A 24,493-nucleotide genomic window follows, 5' to 3' on the forward strand; every position below is an offset into this window, starting at 1 on the left:
ATTTTGCACTATCCCCAAATATCTTATAGATTAATTTAATTGACAATACGTGTGCTGAATCAAAGAAAGAGTCTCAAACTTATATTGTGTATCATTAATCATTGCATTATGTCTCAGCCTACCATTAGTGTAGATAATATACCTTTATTTAATGTACGCATTTATTGTCAGGATAACGTCCTCAGACTTCCGACAAACACAGAATTATTATAAAGTCTTTATTTCTGAACAACAAGGACCGCATTATGACTATAAGTCACAGTAGTGGAGGAGTAATGCTGTCTTTAATAAGATTGAGGCTTTCAGTGTCTGAAGACTCTTGGTGGGGTATCATGTATACCAAGTCTGTATCCTACATTGTAGGAAGAGAGAAAACAAGCATGACAGGAAGGAGGCCTGGAGGCAGCTGTACTACTAAAGGTGCTGTAAAAGGCATCTGAGTTTGAGAGAGTGGACTGATAGCAAATGAACCCTTGGACCAGTGGTGGGAACGCCCCCGAAGCAAAGTGTTTCTAATAGGCATGTATTTCCTGTGCTTGACACCATAGCCTGGCTATCACCCCTAGGGACAGGCAGTCTCTAGGGACTGTGCTTTCTGTGGCTCCGCTCTCCTATGGTAAAAGGCCAAAGCAGTAACAAACCAGTCAGTACGTGTCCGTGCAAGAGTACGGAATCAGAGGAGACAGGAAAGCACAGGATCGGAGCTATGACTGACCACCCAAAAAGCCCTGTTCGGCCTGATCTGGAGAGAACCCCATTGTGCCAAGCATTAATTATCAACAAAGAGCTATGCACACTGTCAACAGACTGCCTTGATATGGTGGTTAAAACTATGGTCTAGACTGAGGTGAACCTAAACCAAATTATTCTTGATGGCTGCATGAAGCTAGATAGAGCCGCAGATATTCCCTGGTTAAGCTATGTTTCTCAGCAGCTTTCAGCACTAGGACCACCAGAGCTATTTAATCAACCAAGAAAGCTGCACCTCATGGAGGTGAAAGTTATAAAAACGCAATTCTTAACTAGGAGAAATCTGGATTGGGAAGCAAATGAACTTAAGAAACCTACATGCAGACATATTATGATTATAAGTCCTGGGATTTTAGATGAACTTTTTTGGTCTTTTGTTAATAATTTGCCTCATTGTTTTCTTTTATCTAGATTTAGATATAATGTTATCCATTGGTTCCTTACTGTACCTAAAGGTTTCTCAAAGCAAGGAACCTTACAGCCATGTGCATGTGTCACTTTCTGACCAAGATCTGTTGCACTTTATGTTCTTCTGTTGCTTTTATACTGAGCTGCGAACAAAATATATTCTACCACTTTTAAGAAATTGCTATTTTGCACAAGTAAGACCAGCACTGATTTACCTGCAAGTGTTCTACTCCCCACTTATTTGTAAAGGGGTCGCACGTTTTTTATCAGGGGCTATACATAAAAGAAAAAAACATGGGTTGACAATAGCAATGACTTTGCTCTGTTTGGAAATGTTTTTATTATATGGATGAATTTTATTTGTGCTCTTAACCACATTCGTACCGCAGTTATACATTTTATCTGTTTGTGTCCTTTATGGTGAAATGTACTTTTATGGCCAAATTGTGGCCGAATAAAGTTTTTATTGAACTGAACTGCCTGCTATAGGGACTATAAGTCCCAGGAGACCTGTTGTCTGCTGGGGCAGGAGGAAGGATCACACCTTCAACCTGCTTTGTAGCCCGTACTGACTCCTGCAGCACACGACACCAAGCGCATGTCTTCATTAAGCCTGTAACTGTTAGTTTAGCTGAGAGGCTGCTCTGCATTTCCCTGTATGCAGCCAGCTGCACAAAGTAACTTCACAGCTCGGAGGCCCTAAAGCAATTGTGAAAGTGACACTGCTCATAGCTCTGCAGTCACTGACTGTCTGCACAACAAGTTGAGTTCTGTTCAGTTTCATAAAGGTGGCTCAGGCACGCTCACGGCAAGGGCCTCTCACGAGTGCCTTTACATATATTTCAGGTTCTTTGCAGCAGTAAGGTCAGTTAAGATAAGGAAATAAAAAGATTGTGAGAGCACAGATTGCAATACTTTGTGAGCTTTTGAAAATATATTTAGTTTGTCAAATAACTGTAAGTTTGCGTATAGCAGCCAAAGAAACCACATATCAGTTTATGAAACCCACCTTTGTTACGCAACACTGTTGTCTCGAATGTGTGGAAACACAAACCGATTTCACGAAAAATTAAACCAAATAGTACAGTTAGGAAAAAGCGCTCTAACGTGGCAAGCACTGGATGCCTCATAGCTCTTTATTTTCTTACGGCAGGTTGGTAGTACGGGTGTTTGGGTAAGATGTAGCATTATAAGTCTAGTTAGCTGTGTAAATAAAGATATTTAAAAATAAAAATCTGTTGCTATTCAAGGTGGTAAAAATATATAATATGGAAATTGGTTTTAAATGGTTGAAAGAAATGTATGTGTCCAGGATGTGCATCTGTCAATGACATACAGTCACAGGGAGAGTTTAAAGTGTAAGTGCAATTGAAATGAAGAAATAAACAAAGAATGTTGAGCAAAGTATTTAAAGTACGCGGTCTGGATGTGCATCTGCTAAGGGCATAGTTAGAAGGCAAGTTTAAAATATATACGTGAATATCATAAAAAAATATTGAATGAAGTATTAAAAAGAGAGAAAAAAGCCTCCGGTAACTAAATACATTCACATAGAGTATGCCTGTGAGGCTAAAAGTGTTTGTAAGCAGGCATCAAGGGAGCAGCGAAAAGTAGATCCTACAACCCAAACAGTGGAAGTACACACAAGTACTATAGCATGCTTCAGAGAAGGTCGAAATTAACAGACAACATGGCAGAATGCGCTGAGCAATGAACAGAAACATACATATCGTCTGACCTGATTCTGGTGGGATACTCATGATTTTTATGCAAAAAATGCCTTTATTTTATGTGTCACAAATACCCCACTTAAAGCCCACCTGTAGGTTTGTCACTGGATGTAAGGCTGTGACCGAATTATACCAGGTGATTGAAATGTAGAACATGGGAGGAAACATAGAGTAAACAATTCACTGAGGAGAGATGGGAAAAGCTAAGGGGCTACTCACAACTGATCTCAAGAAATGCCACGTGCAAATGCTAGTTTTTTATCTATCTTCTTCAGAAATATTTTTGGCCGCGCTGGTGACGTCGTGTGACTCTGGTCAGTGGTTGCGGAGATAGTGTCACTCATAGTCATTGAAATGTCACTCATAATTTCACTGAAAATATGAAAATTTCATACATTGCAATCTGAAACCTTGGTAGCTATGTATGGATAGTCTTTTAAAAGCAAATAACAGATTTGGCACAAGTTTACATGAAGATGGATGAATGCTGGCTCTATCTCAGTTACTAACTTCTACAACGGAACATTGTTGCTGCTGCAACAGGCACACCCCCTGCATGGCTAGCCTGCAACAACTCGCCGTGGACTCCCGGGCCTGTGGTGCTCCCAACACCACCCCTGCATGATTCATGGTCATGAGCCACTGTACATACACTGGTGGTGACAGTACTCACTTTAACACAACCTGAAGGAGGGAGAGGTGACATCTCACTCTGACCTCCCCAATTTATGACTGCAACACACACAAAGGAGTGGGAAAGGGGATATTAAAGGTGGCACGTGCTCAGTGAGAAAAAACTGCCCTCACTCACAAAATTGTGACGTACTTCATTATTGGACTTGCTTACTAACACACTGTGCAGACCAACGCCTGGGGTGGAGCAAAGAGGAGGGGAGGATGTAGACTTAAGGGTAGAGCGGTCGACCTTGGACCTGGGGAACCGGCTTCAAGTCTCGGCAACTGACGCTCCACATCCTGTGATTCTGGGCAAATCACTTAATCTCCCCATGCCTAACAGAAAAAAAAGCAAAAAATGAATGTGTTCATCTGTAACGAAACTGGTGCTTATGTAAAGTGCTCTGATGCCCGATTCCTCTGGTCTAGTTCGCACTATGTAAAACTCTAAAGAAGAAAAAAAAAATTAAATATGTGATCACTGGAGAAAAGTGCAGCTACTGAGAGTTAAAACTAGCTTGGATGTGTACCCACACAAAACTTTATTCCTGGGTCATCTGGCTAGTTTTTAAAACGTGAAGGATGGTGGTGACAGGAGAAGATTAAGATTCCTTCACTCCTCTGTGGTGGTGGGCCTCAACAAGGCCTACCAGTGCTAGGGGTTCGCCCTTCTCTGCACAACTCCTCAGACCAATAGGATAGAAGTTGGCACGGAAACTGGAATATAAAATACAAAATGTATTAACCTCATGAGGTGGAACTACATTCATACAACACCCTTCGATAGTGTATGAAGTAGCACACTGAAACGAAGGAGCATTGTCCTTTTATACCCACACAGGGGCTCAAAGGAAGGCGGTACAAGTACAAGAAGAAGGTTTTAGGTACATATAAGGTCATACAGAAAATGCATAGTCAACAAGTGGGAGGAGCTAACAGTTGATAATTCTAGTAAACACATCCTGACAGTTACAGACTAGAGGCAGCCGCATGGACAGCTGCAAGCTCAACTGAGCATGTGCAAAGTGGAAGAAACTAAATATAATTTGTTCCTAGGCAGAATACAAGAGCAAACAACAGTAAGGTAGGACAGAGCACATGGTGCGCACGTGGTAGCACATGGTAGACAAGATGGCTGCCAGAATACAAGATGGCTTCGGCTAAATGCAAACCCCGATAGCTGTCAATTTACAACAGACAACCCTTTTAGCATTAGCTGAAGACATTCGTTCATCTAGGGTAATCTAAATATGCATCCTGTACATTGATGTTCATCATTTCAGTGACCTCTTTATTCAGCATTTGTTGGGCTTTTATTTCTGCAACATTTCTCCTAGCAGGTGTACAAGCGGTGATGCAAATGGGGCAAAGCATAGGACCACACTGTATACATACTCAGCATGTAAATAATATCACCAGTATTATACATAGCATAGTCAGTAGCTTCCAGCCCCAAGTTACAAAGATTGTCCACATCCAACTTGAAAAAGTCCAGGTGCCAGTCTCTGGGTGAATCTCTGCAGCAATCTTATGCAGTTTAGAGATTGCATTAAGCACTGAAGGTGAGTGATCCAGGATGTTGACACAACAGCTGCTGCTGATGATGCGACATGCACCACCTCGATCAGCTATAATCACGTCAAGAACCATACGATTTTGGAGTGCCACAATTCTCGCAACTTGCAGCTCTTCTGTAATGTTCCCAAGTGCCATAGCTGTCTGATTGGTAACAGCTTCTACAACACAAGTCAATCGTCTTATCTTTCTACTGTTTAATGCAGCACCCACAAAGAAAAACAAGCCCAAATTGAAATCAACATATTGTTGCAAAACGGTGTCAGTTTGGTCAACCTCATCAATACTTATTGTTCTCTTATTTCTGTTCTTGTAAATATCATTGTACAGCTTGAAGTCTCGATGATACAATGCAGGTGCCAGAAACACAGGGGGCAACAGAAAGGATACATTACATACTCCTGACCATCCAACAGGTAGTTGGTAATATCCCTTGTTACCGCAGACAAAATAGGTATTATGTGAGGATGTGAAACGGCTGTTATTGGCACCTTCAATAGTCAAAACCACAGTACACTCACTTCTCCCCACAGGAATTCTCCCAATACTACTTATACACAAGTCTGCTTTAGCTCTGGTCACAGAAATCACAAAAGGTACATTGTTCTTTATAGTTCTCGTATTTGTGAAAACATATGGTGCAGAAATATATCATTTCATTTTTTTTTCATTTCAAAAGCTTTATTCGATCATTTAAAAAACAATCATAAAAGCACACAAGAAATACATCAATGTTACATAACAACTATAACATTTTAAAAGTAAGAAATTCAATAGAGTTACGAAAAAAGGAGAGGTAACAAGTGGACAAATAGCAGCTAATTTTACGGGAAACGGTACATTCACAGTTGGGTTGTAAAGTCCATACTTTTCCTGGCGGACACGGATTTTCAAAATAAATGTCGCTGTAAAAAAACACACATCTGGTACATCAAGGGCAAATAAAAACCTCATGGCAGTTAGTAGACACAGAGTATTTTTTTAAAAGTGGTTTAAGGTAGGCAGTACGGAGATACAGATACAAAGGACAAATAAGCAAAAAGTGCACAGTGCTCTGCTTCGAAGTCCCGTCACATGGACAGGGGATTGACGTATGCTTTTTTGTCAGGGGGAAAGCCACCAGATTATGAACAATGCCTAATCTTAGTCTTGTAAGGACATACTGGTGCGATTGCTTAGTGACCACTTTTAGATACTTCGAAAAGCCATAACATGCCAAGTTATTAGAATGGTAAAATTGATGCGTTACAAACAGGCAGCTGGCTTCACCACGCAATTTTGCTTTAATCCCCAGATAGACATGTTTAAGCTCCTGTTTGGAAATATCAATGGCGCTAGCTGGGTCCGCAAAAACATCCATATCAAACATGTCTCTATATGATGTTATAACGTATTTAAGCCATGGGATCAGACTATATTTATCCAAACGGAGGCAGTCGTTAATGATTCTCCTAGTGAAACCAGTTTCATCCTTGGCCCAGATAGATCTCCAGGCCAATAGTGGTCTCAATCCTATTAGATCAGTCAAAAATTCCAACCCAACTTCTTGATGAACCAGCTCATTAGAGGCTGAGGTTGAGAGACAAAGAAGCCTCTTTAAAAAGTCATTTTCTGCCACTTGCAGATCCCCATGACGACAGTGTCCCCAAACACCCGAACCATAGAGTGCCGCTGGGGCACATCTATGTCGGTATACATACAACATGTCATATATATGACGACTTCCTATTTTAGAGGCACATTTAAAAACACCAGAAGCACCCTTGCCCATCTTGGCCTTAATATTAAGTATCCCCTGTGCCCATGTGCCACTGCTACTAAAAGTAATGCCTAAATAACAGAATTTGTCCACCACTTCAATTTTTTGATCCTCAAACTGGAATGATCTTAACTTCCTTACCTTATTCCCACAAGCCATGATAAAAGTTTTTGAGTTATTAATTTTTAGTTTCCTCCCCTTGATAAAATAAAAAAACTGTCCATTAATCTCTGCAGACCGACCGGAGTTCTAGATAGCAGAACTGTGCCGTCTGCGTAGAGCAGTACGGGGATCGCTTGGCCCTTAACGATCGGTGCATCAGCATTAACCAATTTCAACTCCGAATCCATGGCATTGATAAAAAGGGAGAAAAGGAGTGGGGCAAGGACACAGCCTTGCCTAATACCTGATTTGACCTTGATGTTATTGGTACATTCTCCCGCTTGGCCAAATCGAATCTGGGCCGACAACTTACTGTACAATCTAGCCAAAAAATAAATAATTGCAGCAGGGGCGCCCAGATCTAATAGTGTGGTCCACAATAGAGCATGATCCACCAAATCAAATGCGCTGGTAAGGTCAGCAAAACAGAGGAATAACGAGCCCTGCTTGGCTCGGGTGTATTTACCAATATTTATATCTAAGTTAATACACTGCTCGATGGTACCGAGGCCCTTGCGGAACCCGAATTGAGAATCCGCAAGGATACCATTAGCCTCTGCCCACTCCTCCAGTCGCAGCAAGAGCACCCTGCTCATTATTTTCAGAGATGAGTCTAGAAGGGAGATAGGGCGATAGTTCTTAGCCTCGCCTCTGTCTCCCTTCTTGTAAATAGGTATAATTATGGACTCACCCCATGTTGATGGAGTGCATTCCTTAACTGCCGCATTGAAAACCTGGGTCAAAAGAGGGCCCCATAACAATGAATCCGCTTTATACAGGTCGACCGGTACCCCATCAGGTCCAGGGGCCTTCCCTCCCTTGCTATTCCGGATAGCATTATCTACCTCTAATGTTGTAATATTGAAGGGTAAATTTGGGCCGAGGACTACAGCCCTAGAACATGTGGAATCTTCCCCTCCCGGGTTAAAAATACCAGTGAAGTACAGAACACAGCTTTCCTCACTGACCTGGGCAGATAATACAGGGAATTCCTCTTTCTGGAGGAAGGGGCTATTTACAGTATTCCAGAAAAGCTTACTGTCAAGCTCTGCCGCTTTCGAGAGATTGTCCCAAGCTTCCTCCCTTAACTCTTGCTTCCTGCATTTCAGATGGTTTTTATAGGTTGCCCTAAGAGATTTAACAACTTCCCTATCCCTAGGACAGCTTGAGAGGGCTTTCTTTAATTCTCGTAAGGACTTCGTACAGGCCCCGTCGAACCAGCCTACAGTCACCCTAGTACTACTGGCCTTGGTGATAGTTAAAGTCCTTTTAATTATGTCATTTAATTTCTCAAAGTCGGCAAGAATACATAATGCGCCTGTATTAACATCTAGGCAGCGCTGCAACTCTTGGAGACTAGCTGCCACGATTTTAGTCAGCAACTTTTCTGAATTATCCCCACACCATTTAATCCTGATGCCGTTCTGTCTACAGGGAATTATTTTGGCAACAGTCCTTCGGGCGGCTTGATCCTTCCTCCCCCAAATTGACGTAAACATAGTAATGCCGTTATGGTCGCTAAGGGCCAAATCGACAATTTCCGGAATAGCACAGAGAGAGCTAATATTTATAGAGACCAACAAATAGTCAATGACAGAGGCTGAGTTCCTCCCTACAAAGTAGGGACAGGGTTGCCCTCGCTATCATTTGCCGGCTGATGAATTAACAGATCTAATTTAAGCATAAGTATATTGAGAGACTCTCCATATGGGGTGTGAACAAAGTGAGCCCGGTCCTCCCCTCTAGCCCCATCAAAACCACAGACGTTCATAAAGGAAAAGGGGCACGTACTGATAATAAAATCCCCCCCCAAATGATATCAAAAGGGACATGATTGGCCCTACAAATTTTATCAACTGCAGTCTCCAGTTCGTTAACTACTGTGGAGCAAGAGGAGTCAAACACATTATTATAATGGTTAATTAGCAGAATATTTCGACCCCCACTTTGCTGCAACCAGAGCACTTGTGAATGGAATCCAATGATGGTATGGGATTTAACTCGAACCGGAAAGTTCACAGACAATAAAATCACCAGCCCACCTTTAGCCCTGCCCATGGTTGATTGCTGCGCCAAACAATTATAAGACACATATCCATCAAAATGTATCTCTACCGTAGACCACATCTCTTGGAGGCAGAGTATGCCGTAATTAATAACAGACTCCCTCCAACCAAGAGTCTCTTCCTTTTTTCACCAACCAGCAATATTCCAGCTCACTAGTTTATACCCAGTACCATGATGGCCGTCCTCCACTCCTATAAACTCCCCTGTGGGCATGAAAGGGGGTGCCTTTTGTGATAGGGCCTCTGAACTATAGGATCGTTTATCACAGCTTGACCTTGATTGAACTACAGCCGTTGGCAAATGCTCCACAGAGTCATACTCTGATAGGTCAATACTTCCCACCAGTACTTCTTTATTCAAATCTGGGGTTCCTCCCATGGGTGACAACTGGGCAACAGGAGGTAGTCAGTCTACTGCATCAAGACAACAAAAGCGATTATAATCGCAAAAGGGAACGCGGGTCGGCATTGGGGCTGGTCTACCATCAAATCTTCTGTTTCTTCCCCTACGGTCAACCCTTGTCCAATCATCCTTGCCTCTTCCATAGGCCATGCAGTTAGGGGGAAAAAAGAAGGACAATGGCAGTGTCTGAATGATGGAGTCAAATGACCTATTAAAACCAGCACAAATATGGAAGACAGTTCGGGGGATCTCTAAAATTAACTGTTATACAGTCCCCAATTATAGTCTTATCTGTCTTACCCAACCAGGGTAACCTTCTTACCATAATAATTTCACTAGGTAGGTGAGCCGGTAAGGGTCTATTCCAGCTTAGCCATCTAACAACCTTATTTTTTAGCGAGCTAAAAGATTCTCCTTCCCCCTCTTCTAAAGCAGGAGCACCCGCCAAAACCACCATAAAACAGTTAGCTTCAGCTGGGAGGTCTGGTAGTCGGGGTCTTTTACCTCTACACTCTTTTACTAACGCCGGCGGTGCAAGGTAATAATCATCAGCATTCCCCTGGTTATCACTACCACTGGGCAAGGGGGCAGGGGTCTGCTTAGGGGGTGCCTGGTGTACAGGGTTAAAGCCTGATGGGCCAGGCGGTCTGCAATTAAGAATGGGCGCTCCATCATCTACAGAGGATAATGTCCCCCCAGTCTGGCATACAGGGATTAAGGCTACTCCCGGCTTGTTGGCCATACTTGAGTTTGCTAATAAAGCAGATGTAACTTTCTCAATATTTGCCAATCTGAGTTCAATTTGTTCCATTTTAGCTTCTAAGGGGGATAAAATAGATTTAAATAGCACTCCCAGGCTTTCAATGGACAAGTCGTTGCCGGGCTGGGTCCACGAATGGATAACAGGGGGGGGCATAGTTAAATCAACCAACCCGTTCGCAGATTCTTTTAGCCCCACCGTTGGCCTAGCTGATGAATTGCTATCACTCTGTCGCTTTGCTATTTTAGCTTTACTCCCATCTTTCTTGTTATAAACCCGTTTCCTTTTAGGGATGGCCCCTTCTTTGGTCTCTTGAGGCAGGGTACTATTAATGATGACCCCGGGGTCAGAGGGTGTAATTACATGATTATCGAGGATTAAATTAATTTCGGTCAAGATTTCATTAACTAGAATGTCCAAGTCCTGCGAATCGTGCTCCTCCACTCCAGTAATGTAAGTAATGTCTTGCTCTGCTATACAAGGCACTGTAATGGCGGTATCCAGATTCCTATCTGGCGTTTTGGCATTAGCAATTGCTCCCAGGGAGGATCTTTTATTTACTGTGATCTCCTGTGACAAACGTTCTTCCAAGACAGAGATTTCAGTGTCAATTAGGGAGTTATTTCTAATTAAGAATTTTTCCATACCTCCCACAATTGGACCTCCAACAATCGATGACTTGCTCCTCAGTTCACGCCCAGACATGGTTCACAAGGTTAGTAATAGGTTTACAATGCCTGAATCAAGAGGGGGGGCCCGGTCCGGTCCTGACCGGTCAGGAACGGGCAGAAACGGGCCCGCCCTTTGCCCAAGCTTCGCCTGGCGCACGTCCCGCGTGCGCGGATAGGGAGGGGCTTAAGAGAACGGAGGACGGGGGCGGGAAGAGGACCAGCTGCGGCTAATGACCCGCCGCGCTGCTGGCTGGTCTTCGCAGTCCCGCAAACCTCTTGGTCCTGGGCGCCTTCTCCTGGTCCCGTGCCCTCTCCCAACAAGGCACTTTCACTGACTTTGCAGGCGAGCGGCTCCTGCGGAGCGGGGGCCGCGAGAGGTGGGGTGAGAAACAGAAAAAAGTCCAAATACACCCCCAGCAAACTCCGGCAGACAGTCACAGCAACACCAGGTATGCAGCAGGGATGGTCGATTTTATCAGGTGGAGGACGGGGGCGGGAAGAGGACCAGCTGCGGCTAATGACCCGCCGCGCTGCTGGCTGGTCCTCGCAGTCCTGCAAGCCTCTTGGTCCTGGGTGCCTTCTCCCGGTCCCGTGCCCTCTTCCAACAAGGCACTTTCACTGACTTTGCAGGCGAGCGGCACAGCGGAGCGGGGGCCGCGAGAGGTGGGGTGAGAAAAAAGTCCAAATATATCCCCAGCAAACTCCGGCAGACAGTCACGGCAATTTGCGAAAACATATGGTGCAGAAATATTGTCATTTAGTCCCTTTAGCTTGAGGGTAACTATTTTCATCGGGATAACACACTTTATTGAGGTGATAATGAATCCGTTCAACTGTCATCCTTGTGAAATTAGCCCTTTCAGAAGCAAACAAAAGCGTAAACCAAGCTTGGTAACAACCATTGTGTGAGAAAGGAAGAGGAATAAAAGGTGTTCCTTTTTCTTTTGATGAGCAGGTATCATCCCACACACCCAACAGTCGGTAGTATTTGTGGCATTGTGAGTGTGATGCAGCATCTGAATGAACGTGTTGTTCAGGTAGGATTGTCGATGCTTCTGCTCATGGTAGGGAAGTGTATAGTAATGATGCTCAACTGGTACTGGAGTAGTGGCGATCAAAAGCTGTTGAGCAGGAGCCACTTTGTCAACAAACCAGGTTATTACTGCTATAGCTACCATAGCAACAACAAATCCTACAGCACAAATGTCAGTCTTAGCAACAGTTGATCTCTCTGCAGACATGATCAGTTCGTCATTGAAACAATCGTTGGAGCTCTTTGCCCTGGGCAGCTGTTGAGTTTTTCACCTAGGGTCAAGACTGGTGTCACTACAAAGGACTGATCCCCCCCTTGCCACATCGGCACTCCATTTCACCAACCCAGGACGGTACCTCAACCAGTCTTTTTCAACAAAGCAGACTCTTTCCTTGGTCTTAGTTGGTACTAGGATACTCCAGCAATCGTGTGGTCCAGGAAGATCTCCTCCGATTCGTCAGGTGAGATTGCGTGGCCTTTCTCAATTTCCAGAAACTCTCGATGGTCGGTCAGCAAAGCAGGTTCCACCAAGGTAGGCGACACTCGTTTGCAGTGAGTGCTATGGACCCAGTTCTTCCTGTTCGTCACTCGAACCGCTGTCCTTGTCGGCTTGCTCCGGTCCTCCCCACCTTGGCTCCAAGCTGTTCGACCTCTCGAAGACCTTGACCATCACATGGTCACCGGGCCGAAGTTCGTGGGCCTTATCTGTAGATCTGTCAGGAAGAGCTTCTCGAACCTGTTGATGGATAGAGATCAAACTGTCAGTTAACTGTGCCAAATAATCATTCATCAGAACACATGGTACATCAGAAAAGGTTCATCAGTCTCCCAAATACCACTTCATGTGGTGTTAGCCCAGATCGTGAATGTGGCACCGATCTTATGGACAACAATGCCAAGGGTAGTGCATCAGGCCATTTCAAAGACGTGGAAGCCAGTATTTTCACTAATATCAAGTAGAGTTATACCTTTCCACTAATCCTGCTGATTGTGGGTGGAAAACTGTATGGAATTTCTGTTTGATCCCTAATCCTTTCAGGACATACTCAACAACTTGCCCAATAAAATGAGGTCCGTTGTTACTCCACAAAAGTTTGCAAACACCATATCTAGGGAAAAACTCCTTTAAAAGCACCTTCGCTGTGGTGAGAGCTGTATTATCCTTTGTAAGGTACGCCTCTTTCCATTTACTGAAGGCACATACCACCACTAAAACATACTTTAAGTTGTTACAGCGTTCAAGTTGGATATAATCCATTTGCAAAACATCAATAGGTGCAGTTGGTGGAGCAAACCCTCCTGTAAGAGTCCGTTTCCCTTTTCCAGGTTTGTACTGCCAACAGATCAAACAAGACTGTACTACTCTCTTAGCTGTACTGGCAATTTCTGGATGCTCCCAAACTTGCGTAAGCAATTTCGTTATCGCTAGAGCTCCAACATGTGCCAGCCCATGTGCCAGCCCATGTGCCATTTGAACCATAGGCTGTAAATAGGCTATAGGCAGTTTCCATTTTCCCATCTCTTTGTTTTGCCAACAGCCCTCATCGTCCAACATTCCCTCTTTAGACCATTGCTCAAGCTCCTCCACAGAAGCAGATCTCTGTATGTCTAGCACTTCTTGTCTAGCATCATGCCAACGCTCAGCTTGTGACTTCACTATGTACATAGTTGTAGTACTTCGTTGCATTGCAGTCTCACGAGCTACGCGATCTGCAAAGGCATTGCCTTGTCCTGTCATATCAGTCACTTTCTTGTGTGTGCTACACTTCACAATAGCTATTTTCTTTGGATATGTCAGTGCAGTCAAAAGATTATGCACTAATTCTCTGTGCATTATCTGCAACCCGTGGGATGTAAGAAAGCCTCTTTCCTTCCAAAGTAGACCAAAATCATGGGCCACTTCAAAAGCATAGCGGCTGTCTGTATAGATGTTCACACGCAAGTCAGTGCTAAGTTCACACGCTCGTGTCAAAGCTATTAGCTCAGCTGCTTGAGCCGACTTCCGTGGTATACGAGCTGTCTCCACTACTGTCTGAAGTGTCGTAATTGCATATGCAGCTGAAGTCGTGCCATCTGGTAACTTCAAATAAGACTCATCAACCCACAGTTCCCCATCTACATCTGAAAGGGGCGTATCTTGCAAATCAATGCAACCCTTTGTCTGTTCCTCAGTAAGGAATATACAATCGTGAGATTCCTGTGACTGAGTCTGAGTCACTGGATATGGTAACAAAGTAGATGGGTTCAGAGTCGCTCACCTCTTCAAGGTAATGTGAGGGGCTAACAGTGTCAATTCATATCCTGTCAAACGAGCACTAGTTAAGTGTTGCGTTTTAGTCTGATTCAAAAGGGCATCGACCGCATGGGATACTAGCACCAACAGTTTATGTGACAAAACTATCCCTTCACTCTGACGTATGGACACAGCTGCTGCTGCAACTGAATGGAAGCACCCAGGCAATGCACTAGCAACAGGATCAAGAACCGCTGAAAAATATGCACAGGGACGCTGCTTGTCACCATGTGTCTGTACTAAAACTGACAATGCACACCCATCTTTCTCGTGTACATAGAGTGCAAAAGCCTTCGTGTAATCTGGAGTGCCTAATACTGGTGCAGAACAAAGAGCTTGTCATAACTGACGAAAAGCATCCTGGCATTCATCTGTCCATGGAAGGGTCATTGGAGTGTCTTTATTCAAAAGCGCTAGCAGGGGTTTAACAATGTGCGAAAAACCTAATATCCATTGCATGCAAAACGAAATAAGACCAATGAATGCACGGACATCTTTCTGAGTAGAAGGTACTGGTGTGTCTAAAATTGCTTGAATGCGATCTGGTGTAAGTGCACGTCCCTCCTTAGACAGAAGGTGACCTAAGTAGGTAACCTTCGGTCTACAATACTGCAATTTCTTCCGTGACACTTTGTGATGATGTGTAGCAAGAAAAGAAAGTAAAAACAAAGTGCATTTTTCACACTGTTTAGGCGTATCGGCTGCCAACAAGATATCATCGACATATTGTATGAGAGCCACTCCTTTAGGCAAAGTGAAAGAATGAAGTTATCTTTTCAATGCTTGACTGTAAATGCTAGGACTCTCAGAGTACCCTTGAGGAATTCTACAAAATCTATACGATCGATTATTCAAAGTGAAACCGAACAAATATCGGCTATCAGGATGAATAGGAATTCAGGAGAAAGCATTCTTCAGGTCTATCACAGAAAAAGCAGTTGCTGTCAGAGGAACTAAGGTAAGCAGTGTCGTTATGTCATAAACCACAGGGTATTGCAGTACTACAATCTTGTTAACTTCCCGTAAATCAAGAATGAATCTGTAAATCCTAGTATCAGTGTCTTTTTTCAAAATAGGAAGAATAGGACTGTTGCAAATGTTGTAAGGAACTTCTTCCACAACCCCCACTTTAATCAAATCATGGACAATCATGGAACACAAGGTTGTTAGTAAGCAAGAATGTGTCAATAAGCATCAGTGGTATGTCTCTCAAAATAAACCACTAGTGAATCAAAAATTAATGAGAAATTAAGGGAGAGGGGGAGACATCCCTTAAGGATAAGAACCCTCACTCACCCGAAGGTGACATGCTTCATCATTTGGGTCCTCCTTACCAAATGCTGAAAGCTTAGTCAACATTGGGAGCTACTACTTCAGGGAGATTTTAAAGAAAGAGCTCAGAGATGTTTTGTTTTGAATGGTAAGGAATAGGATGATAATCCCAAAAGTGAGCTAAGGTGTAGTGAGGTGTGCAGCGCTGTATGAAATGTGAGTGGTGACGTTAAAACTATCTAGGTAAAATCACAAGAACATGCTTTAATGATGTGTTCTACCTGACAGGGTTAAAAAGAGAACAGCACAGTGGTATAGATTTAAAACCACTGTCACTAGGTGGTCAACATGTTTCAGCCTCTTGATCACTACCCGTGTATCAGCGGCTTTCTTCAGGACCAGATTAACTCTGTGATAATGCTGCTGCACTGTTAAGTGAAAATCATATTGAAGTGATAATAAAGATTATTTATACAAAACCGGTATTCCTGCTTGTCTTTGTCTGTCAGGTCATACCCAGGTATCTATAAATAAATAAAACACACGTGGTAGAACAAGAGAAAGACACACATAAAACTTATACTATGCTTAGATCACATTTACTACACTTGTCATCACAAGTGTCATACCATTTATAACTGGTATCAAAGACTTACCCTCGAGTGTAGGATAGTCCTGCCTCACCTCTACCTGGCAGACTGCTCTGGAAGGAAAAATTATGTATATAAGTGTCTACAAGAGTACACTAATCTAAATACACCAACCTATAGGTGGTCATATATAAGTGTCTAGAGCAGTACACCTATATCAGTACACACACCACTAAAAGCAAAGGCCTGGGATAACCAGCCCCCATCTTGACAAAGTGCTATACCATTGATCACTGGATGCAAAAATGTATACAGCATAACCACAAGTTTATCATAGACAGACTTATTAGTTTACAGGGTAAAAACGAAATAGCAAGGGAATAAAACGTTTAGAAAACAACCCTAATTCAGACAAAGAATATTTCCTGTGTCCTTACCTATCCGTCGGTACCTCGACACCCACGAGAGCTAGTCCCGGGAGGTACCGACTGGTAGGAAAACCGGTGTTTAAGTACTGTGAGGTTAATTGTTTGCAGCCGTGAACGCGGGGTCCTGGCGAGCTATAGTGGACTAATGTCCGCCTGCCTCCTCGTTGCGCATGTCTATGAGAAGAATAGTCGTACGCGCATGTACGAATGGGCTGCCTTGTTTAAGACGCTAGTTACCCTGCGCATGCGCAAGGGCTCCTCCGTTAGTGCCGTTTTTTATGCCCTGGCGCATGCGCTAAGAGCCAGCGTTTAGTTCCTCAGAGTGCCGCCCGAGTGTATCTCAAAGCTCTAATAGCGGGATAAACGGGACCCTCCAAGATTTAATCTTAGTTAGTTTGTATCGTCTTCTGTGTGGACAATAAATTTTAATGTAATAGAGGTTTATAACGAGGCAAACTCATAAATGAGTTTGAGAAATATGTATTACTTAACACTCGTTATTATGATCCCATATCCACATCATGAGGGGAACTTATACCAGAGTAACAATATGTTAGAACCTAACAGGGTCACAATATGTTGAAAGCTAATAGAAAACGTTGTAACATGAGGACAGGGAGGCTATCCTTAGTGTTATGTTATAATCAGGAGACAGACATTGTACTCATTCTGTCACCCCAGAGTCACTCGTTTCTCCTTCTCTTAAGCACCAATGGGGATATACCTAACTACATTCATTGTGCACTATAAAGATAGCTACTAGAAGTGACAGTTCCAAAGATTAGATGGATGACCAGGGAATTTCGTCATTAAGGCCCAGGCTGTCTGTACCAAGTTTATAAATCCATTGTTGTTCCTTACGGAACAGGAATTGTGTGGGGTCTGTTAGCTGTGGTGGAATCCACGGTTTGTCTAGAACCACCCAACGTAGGTCAGTATCAGCGTGTCCTTTATCTAAAAAGTGGTTGGTAAGCCCAATGATGAAGCATGTCACAGTTTTGTGAGTGAGGGCAGTTTTTCTTTGTGTGTGTTGCGGTGACAGTTCTCACTCTGGCAGGGGGGCAGGCTGCTGACTCAGACTGGCATCAGCTATATTTCTGGTGCTGGTGGGCTCTGCCTGTGTGTGACATGGTAACTCACAGAATCTATACCCCTGGGCTGGTGAGCATATGGCAATGCTGACCAGCTTCACCAAAATGGCAAGTCAGGCGTGGCCAACTCTGGGTCCGGGAACCGATCCTCATTCACAATGCCGTGATGCGAGCGGCGAAGAGGACTTGTGCTACCATTAAATTTGCCCAACACACTGACAAGTGTCAGCGAACCCTTCCTGAAATGCCTCACACCGCTGCGGGTAGCATGGGCCGCCAGCACTGCAGGACCAACCCTGTAACTCACCCCCCCCCACTTATTAAAATGTCTCAAGGCTTCACAATTATATTTTAAGTATCTAAGTGGCAAAGTCATTGGGTAGTGACTCCTCAATGATGCCGTGTCGTATCGGCCCGTGTTGTGCCCAGTCCTAATACATTGTAACAAAGGAGCAGATCTTGAGCACGCCCCTGAAACCTACCTGGAACAGCACGCAACACACATTGCCCCTCAGTTATGGTGCATTATACCAGCTAAGGAGGCGCTATAATGCGTGACTTCGCATTTCAGTGAGGTGATGCGGACCACCAAACTGAAATGCGTTAGTCTAATGCCTGATGCGTGGTACGCTGGCCATACTGATGCAACTAAACTGAGGTCATGGGCGTGTGGCGCGCTGGCTCACATGGCAGTCGGAATCTCAGCTGTAATGAATTATTATTAATTTGTTTCTGTGAGTTGTCAGTGAGTGTGTTTTGAAATACAGCAGCCTGCAAGGCTGTGACCTAGACTACTGTTAGCTGACTATAATTATGAAGGATGAGGCAGCGGAAATCGGTGTTGGGCTCTCTCACATCCTACAAGACTGGACACGGGTCTTGCGTTGGACTGAGAGATCCGCCTGCCCAGTGATGTTCCTCCTTTGCCTCGATTGATTGCCAGCAAAAAGCCTAGGGCCCAGTGGGTGTACTAAGGCTGGTGAAAGCTGGAATGACTAATTGCTTTTCTGCGGGTGTAATGTTGTTTTGAGCTCCCCGTCTTTTTGTGCCTGTAGAACACCGGCCCGTCTTCACAACAGGTATCCGAGGCTGTGGCAACATGTCCCTAGTTCAATTTCCTATCTGCTCAGCCCCTGGAATTGTTGCTGTCTCCTTGCAACACTAGTACTTTGAAGCTGGTGACATCCACCAGGTCAGAGAGCTCCTCTCACGTCCAGCGTGCCTCCTGATTCGAGACAGAAATCACAGCAGTCCGCACATATCCTTATGAATTACACCATTTGTGCTGCATGTGTAATACAGAAATAGACAAACAGATTTAACTCCATCAGTCGATATCACAGAAATAGCTTTACACCATTGCATGCATGGCGAACTTTAATGGTGAAACCATAGTTGGCCTAACGGAAAGGGCGGTCGACCTCGAATCTGGGGAACTGGGTTAGAGTCTCGGCAATGACGCTGAACATCCTATGATTCTGGGCAAATTACGTAATCTCTCAGTGCGTAACAAAAATGATGAATGTGTCCTCATGTAATGCAACTGGTGCAATGGAAGGCGCTCTGATACTCGATAACGGGTCAAGTTCACGCTATATAAAACTCAGTAAAAAAAAAACAGCTATTGCTTATAAATGGTTTTAGGAGTGTTTTAGATATTTTAACTGGTTGCAGCAGTTAACAGTAGTGTGGTGCCTCTGACTTTACAAGGGCACTAGGTTAATGCCCTTCCATTTCTGGTGCTTTGCAGCACTTAACGTTTTAATTTCTTGTTGCTCAGATGGGTGTCATTTCTGATATTTATATGCTTTCCTCTTCTTCTTCACTTAATTATGCTGGCCAGAAGGTGTCACTCATTGTCATTGAAATGTCACTCATAGCAATCTGAAACCTTGGCAGCTATGATAAGGAATAACCCAAAAACACAAGAAGATTAGAAAAAATATGTTCTTTTAATTTCCGCTTTGACATATGACTTATGCCACACTGTATTTGGTCTGGTGTATAAAATTGCATGGTATTTTTCTCTATTAACTTTTCTATGTACCATGATGTCCATCTGAAAAACCCAATAAATTAAGCGTTAAAAAATAAAATGAAAAATTAATAAGCTATCTAGTTTAAATGCACCACTAACACATATTCTCATATATTTAATGAAATATAAACTGTCACTTCCAGTTGACAACTTTCTGTAAATACTCTTTAGTCCTCTGCATCAGTGTTTTGAAGATGCTCATGTGAAGTGAAGCTGTAAATACTTTTTGAGACATCTAAAAACCCAGGCATTTCCTGTCCGAAAATGCTTGTTTGTGTATTTTCACTAGAGACTGCATGTGATGGTTCTTTAAGTGGCCAGCAGAGGGCGCACCTCGCCTGCTGAGATGAATCAACTAAGCACATTGTATGAAAGGGAGAAGGGTTTCCTGTTCCAGGTCAGCGGTGGCAGAGACAGCACAAGCAGCAGATGGTGACATCATTTCGTTCCTCTCCCTCTGTGTCCAGCCTGCTGCAGAAGAGGAAGAAGGGCGCCCTGTCTTTCTGTGCAGTTATCTTCATCTTCAGATGCTCACAGCCCCCCCCACCACCTCTCCTAGACCCCAAATCTGCAGCTGCCCCACCCCAGCCATAGGAGGAGGAGAGAGCCTGGAAATGTCTGCACAGGTTTCTGCTCAGGTAGGAGATTGTCAGCACCTTCTGCTGTGTTTGTAGAAATAGACTGAATAATGCTGGAGGAAATTTCTTTCAGGAGCCGGGCTTTTCTATCTGGGGACCTCTGGGGGGCCTTTCCGTCCGGCCCTGGGGGTGTTTGTGGTCATCATTTGTTTTAAAGAGAGGATCTGTGCACTGTACTGCATCTTAATGCACTGTGAGAAATATGTGCGCACTGCATTTCACTGCACCATGAGGAATCTGTGCACGCTGCACTGCATCTTAATGCACTGTGACAGATCTGTGCACACTGTACTTTACTGCACTATAAGGAATCTGTGTCACTACAATGCATCATGCTTTCACAGTACACTGCATCTTAGCGCTCTATGAGAAATCTGTGCACACTCTTTGCTCGGCTCTCGCTGTTAGTTTATTGACTTGCCCACCTGCACCCCTGTGTCAGAAGCATGTCCCCCAGGCAGTTGAATGTCAAGGCTCCCCTGCAGCCCCATGCCCCTTTGCCCCTATTTTCATATCTCAGTTGAGGTAAAACCTCAGTCATTGCAATAGTTTCCAGCGGCATAGGTTGGCTTATAGCATTATCTGCTGCAGAGGTTGTGTGTATGCTGCAGGGATTGTGTGTGTGTGCATTGACCTTGGGTCTCCCAGGTAGGAGGCCTTTCAAGCAGTGGAACGTACGTGCCTGTGTTTTTAATGTACCTACGCAGGTTGGATGTGTGTGCATCTGAAAAGGGTAGAGTTGTCTTCGCAGGCTGTGTGCGTGTGTATGAGTCTCATCCACAGTGTGTCTTTTTCAAGTGTGTCTGTCTTAGCAGATGTTGGCGGGACTGTCAGTGATTCTTCTTGGCCTCTCTGTACCGAAATCTTTATGATCACTTGCTGTAAGAGGGTCTGCTCTGTGCAGAATAGTCAGGTACTACTCGGCACACTGTAGACATCTGAGCAAAGTCACATGTGAAGTTCTAGTTCTTCCCCATAGTTTGGAAGAATTAGGCAGCTTTCAGTGAGACTTCAGCACGGCTTTCAACTATGTGACTGTCACAAGCACCGAGGGCTACTTGTATGACAATGCTACAAGGGGTTGCTTCACTCTCTCATCAACGGTGTGTTGATGAGGATTGTGCTATGATATGAAGCCTACATGAAGGATTCCAAAGGACTCTTATAGTCATTCTGCTCTAGTTGTCACTTCAAAAGACACGCAATTGATGGACGGAATGCAGAACAAATCAAAACATTCACCCCCAGTCAAGAGATCTGGGTTAAATCCATCATTCTTTTGCTCACCATGCCACCCCAGTTTAGACCTGGCCTTATGCAAATCAGTCTTGACCCTGTGCCTCATGGGAACAGTCCAGCCCGAACTGCCAAGCGCGGTCCTCCCTGGACCGGTGATAAGCATCCTAGGACCGGTTTTGGGGTTTCACCCCTCTTCAGCCAGGATAGCTTGATTCCAGTTGTCACTTCAGCAGATGAACGAGCAGAAAAATCAAGAAGAGGCCAGAGGAGAGAAATAAGAGGGATACAGAGATAAAACTCACAAAGGGTCAAGAAAAGTGATTAATAGATATCGGCCAAAATGAGAAAGAAAGAAATATGTACGGGAGGGAACAAGAGTTCTAAAAGATGGCCAGCAAAAAAATTCTAATGAACATTATTTATAAATTGCCAAAAGTTGAATTATATTTTAGGAGCTGAAAATGTGATTTAAGTGTGACGTGAATGTGAGTCTTCAAGTGTTATAGATGTAATGTGCTGTTTAGTGGTACCAATACTTGAACCAACTTTACAGCTTTCGATCTGGGATTAAATCCCAATCACCAAACGGTGTAAATGAACCAAAGGGAGGGATCAATGTATTTTCAGGTTACCAATTTCAGCTCAAGTGAGATAGTTAAGAGGCCACAGGTTCCGACTGTCCTCCTTTATAAATGTGTTTATGCACACACTGCACAGATCTGTGTTACCTTTGTATCAAACATACCAATCCTAATAAATTCTGTCGGAGGTGGCCCTTTCTAGGGTGCTTTCCCTCAACTTTTGTTTTGCTTTCGTCCCTCCTGGTTTTCTGCTGATCTATGTAATAGCCTAAGGACTTTGATCGATTTTTACACTGCCATTCAGTGCCAAAATGATGTGCTTGTCATATACATACTGGTGATTAGTGTATACATGATTGGCTAATTTGAGTTTGTTGTTAGTTCATTGTCTAGAGGTATGACATATACCTAGGGCATTTAACTCAACACCATCTCCGTGGGCCTGCAGAACTGGTTGTGCCACACACGGAGGTAGTTCTTCAAATGTGCCGCAGATTTGCAATGATGGGCCTGTGTGCGTAGGTTACTGCTACTAGGCTTGGCATTTAGGAGGACGCTTGCCAAGGTTCTTCATGTCTCTTGCTGTATCTGAGTACTCCCTGGGTACAGAGTGCTGTGTCGGTAAAGGGTAGGGCAGGTGTGTGTGTTTGCTGCATACACTGGTAGTGAATGGCACTGAGTAGTGTGTTTGGCACAGTAGGGCCTGCTTCTCGTATTGGATTGGCCTGAGGGATCTGTGGAAAGGCCGTGGAGTTGGATTTCTTGCATGCAGAAGAGTGTCAGTATATTGTTTGATATCGATGAGTTTGTAATGGTGAACCTGCTCTGGTGGAGTGAGTGAATTTGACATTATGACAGTGGAAATACCACTTTGGGAAAGTGGGAATGTCTGTACTCATGGCTCTGTATGCCTATCCACCTGTCTCCAATTCACAGCTGTCTGATGGGGGGATGGCTACATCTGTGCATTTCTGAAAAGACAGCCATAAACTAAGGGCTCAAGGTATACTGTAGACCTCTCACTCTGAGGGGCCTTCCTGTGTTGGTTAAGAGGGGGTGGAATTGGCACCAGCATTCTAAGTGGCAGGGTTGTGGCCCCACTAAAGATACTGATCAAGCCTCCCAGGGTACGATGTCCGACATGACAACATTTAGAGAGGACGCGTGCGTTTCAAAGGTGGCCTTTTGAGCTGATCTCATCTTCATAGGTCATTGTGGGTATAACCACTGGGGTTCTGCCTTTAGGGGTTTGAGAAGCTTTGGGGATTGGAAACATACTGCGCTGGTTCAACGCTGGGACATCAACAAGAAGAACTATTGGGGCTGGGGGGCTGCAACTGGAAAATCTGCAGACTTGTGGTGGCCTGGGCTTGTTGTGCTCTAGGAAGGGGACTGTCACTTGGTGGATTTTGCCTGGATGTTGCTGGCCTGCAGCTAATTGCCAACTGTCGTGGCCCGGGTCCCCAAGTACTCTCCAAGGGCTGGTTGACTGGCCTCCTGTTCACAAGTTCCCATGGACAAAAAAGATCTCCCTGTTTCCACAAGATCATAAGGACCACGCAGGATGAGGTGTAAACATGTGGAAGTGATCGTCAGTTGAGTCAAGGATCCTCCCGACGTGTGCAGTCATCAGATTGTGCCGACAAGTGAGCCGGTACAGTTCAGTGGCACACCTGGGGGGGACTATAGCGTGACAAGTTCGATGGGTGCAGGGGACGTTTGATGAGTCCGAGAGGCCCGAGCTTATATCCTGAAACCTCTTCTAGTTAGTATTCCTTAGCGTATGTTTTCTGAGCGGTGTTGAGAGAAGTTTGCAGAGTCTGCGATAGCCAAGCTGGCAGCATAGACTGTGTCCGACCTCCAGATTGTGAGGACAACAGTGCCTCACAATGCGGCCTCAGTCTGAGGTCACCGGCTCTTTCTTCCCGGACCCACGTCACAAGGTACTACGTTGTTAAGGATAGCGTGACTGGAGGTCTCGTCGTGCCTTGAGTGCACTCATGACTTGCTGCCTGGAGCAACTGTAGCTTCTACCTCTGCCAGAGGCGAAATCATTCTCCAAATTGGGAGCACGCCAGCTTCTGGTGTTGCAATCTTTTTCCTCCGGGGAGGATAGTGATCCTGCACTTGTGAAGGTGCCACTGTGTGCCTGAGGACCTAATCTGGATGGACGAAAACACGTAACTTTTTCCTTCCGCTTTAGGTGGTTACTTAATCTAATCAAAGTTTTGACAGCATCCTTGGCTGGTGTAGTTTGAATGGCTGAGGGGCTAAGTCACAAGGTGTGGAGAGAACCTGTGATATTTGTTGACCATTAAAAATAAAGAGAGT

At 44.3% G+C, this 24,493-nt stretch overlaps 1 protein-coding gene across 1 annotated transcript in view; it reads left to right on the forward strand.

The window, feature by feature from the left end:
* LOC144806227 (uncharacterized) overlaps nucleotides 1–24,493 on the forward strand; it is a 181,778-nt gene that overhangs the window by 16,214 nt on the left and 141,071 nt on the right. The window contains exon 2 of the mRNA XM_078672628.1: nucleotides 12,028–12,033. Coding sequence (XP_078528754.1) covers nucleotides 12,028–12,033 — 6 coding nt within the window. The remainder of the gene's footprint in view (nucleotides 1–12,027; nucleotides 12,034–24,493) is intronic.

The sequence above is a fragment of the Lissotriton helveticus genome (assembly GCF_964261635.1).
Source record: "Lissotriton helveticus chromosome 1_1 unlocalized genomic scaffold, aLisHel1.1 SUPER_1_unloc_54, whole genome shotgun sequence".
Taxonomy (NCBI): domain Eukaryota; kingdom Metazoa; phylum Chordata; class Amphibia; order Caudata; family Salamandridae; genus Lissotriton; species Lissotriton helveticus.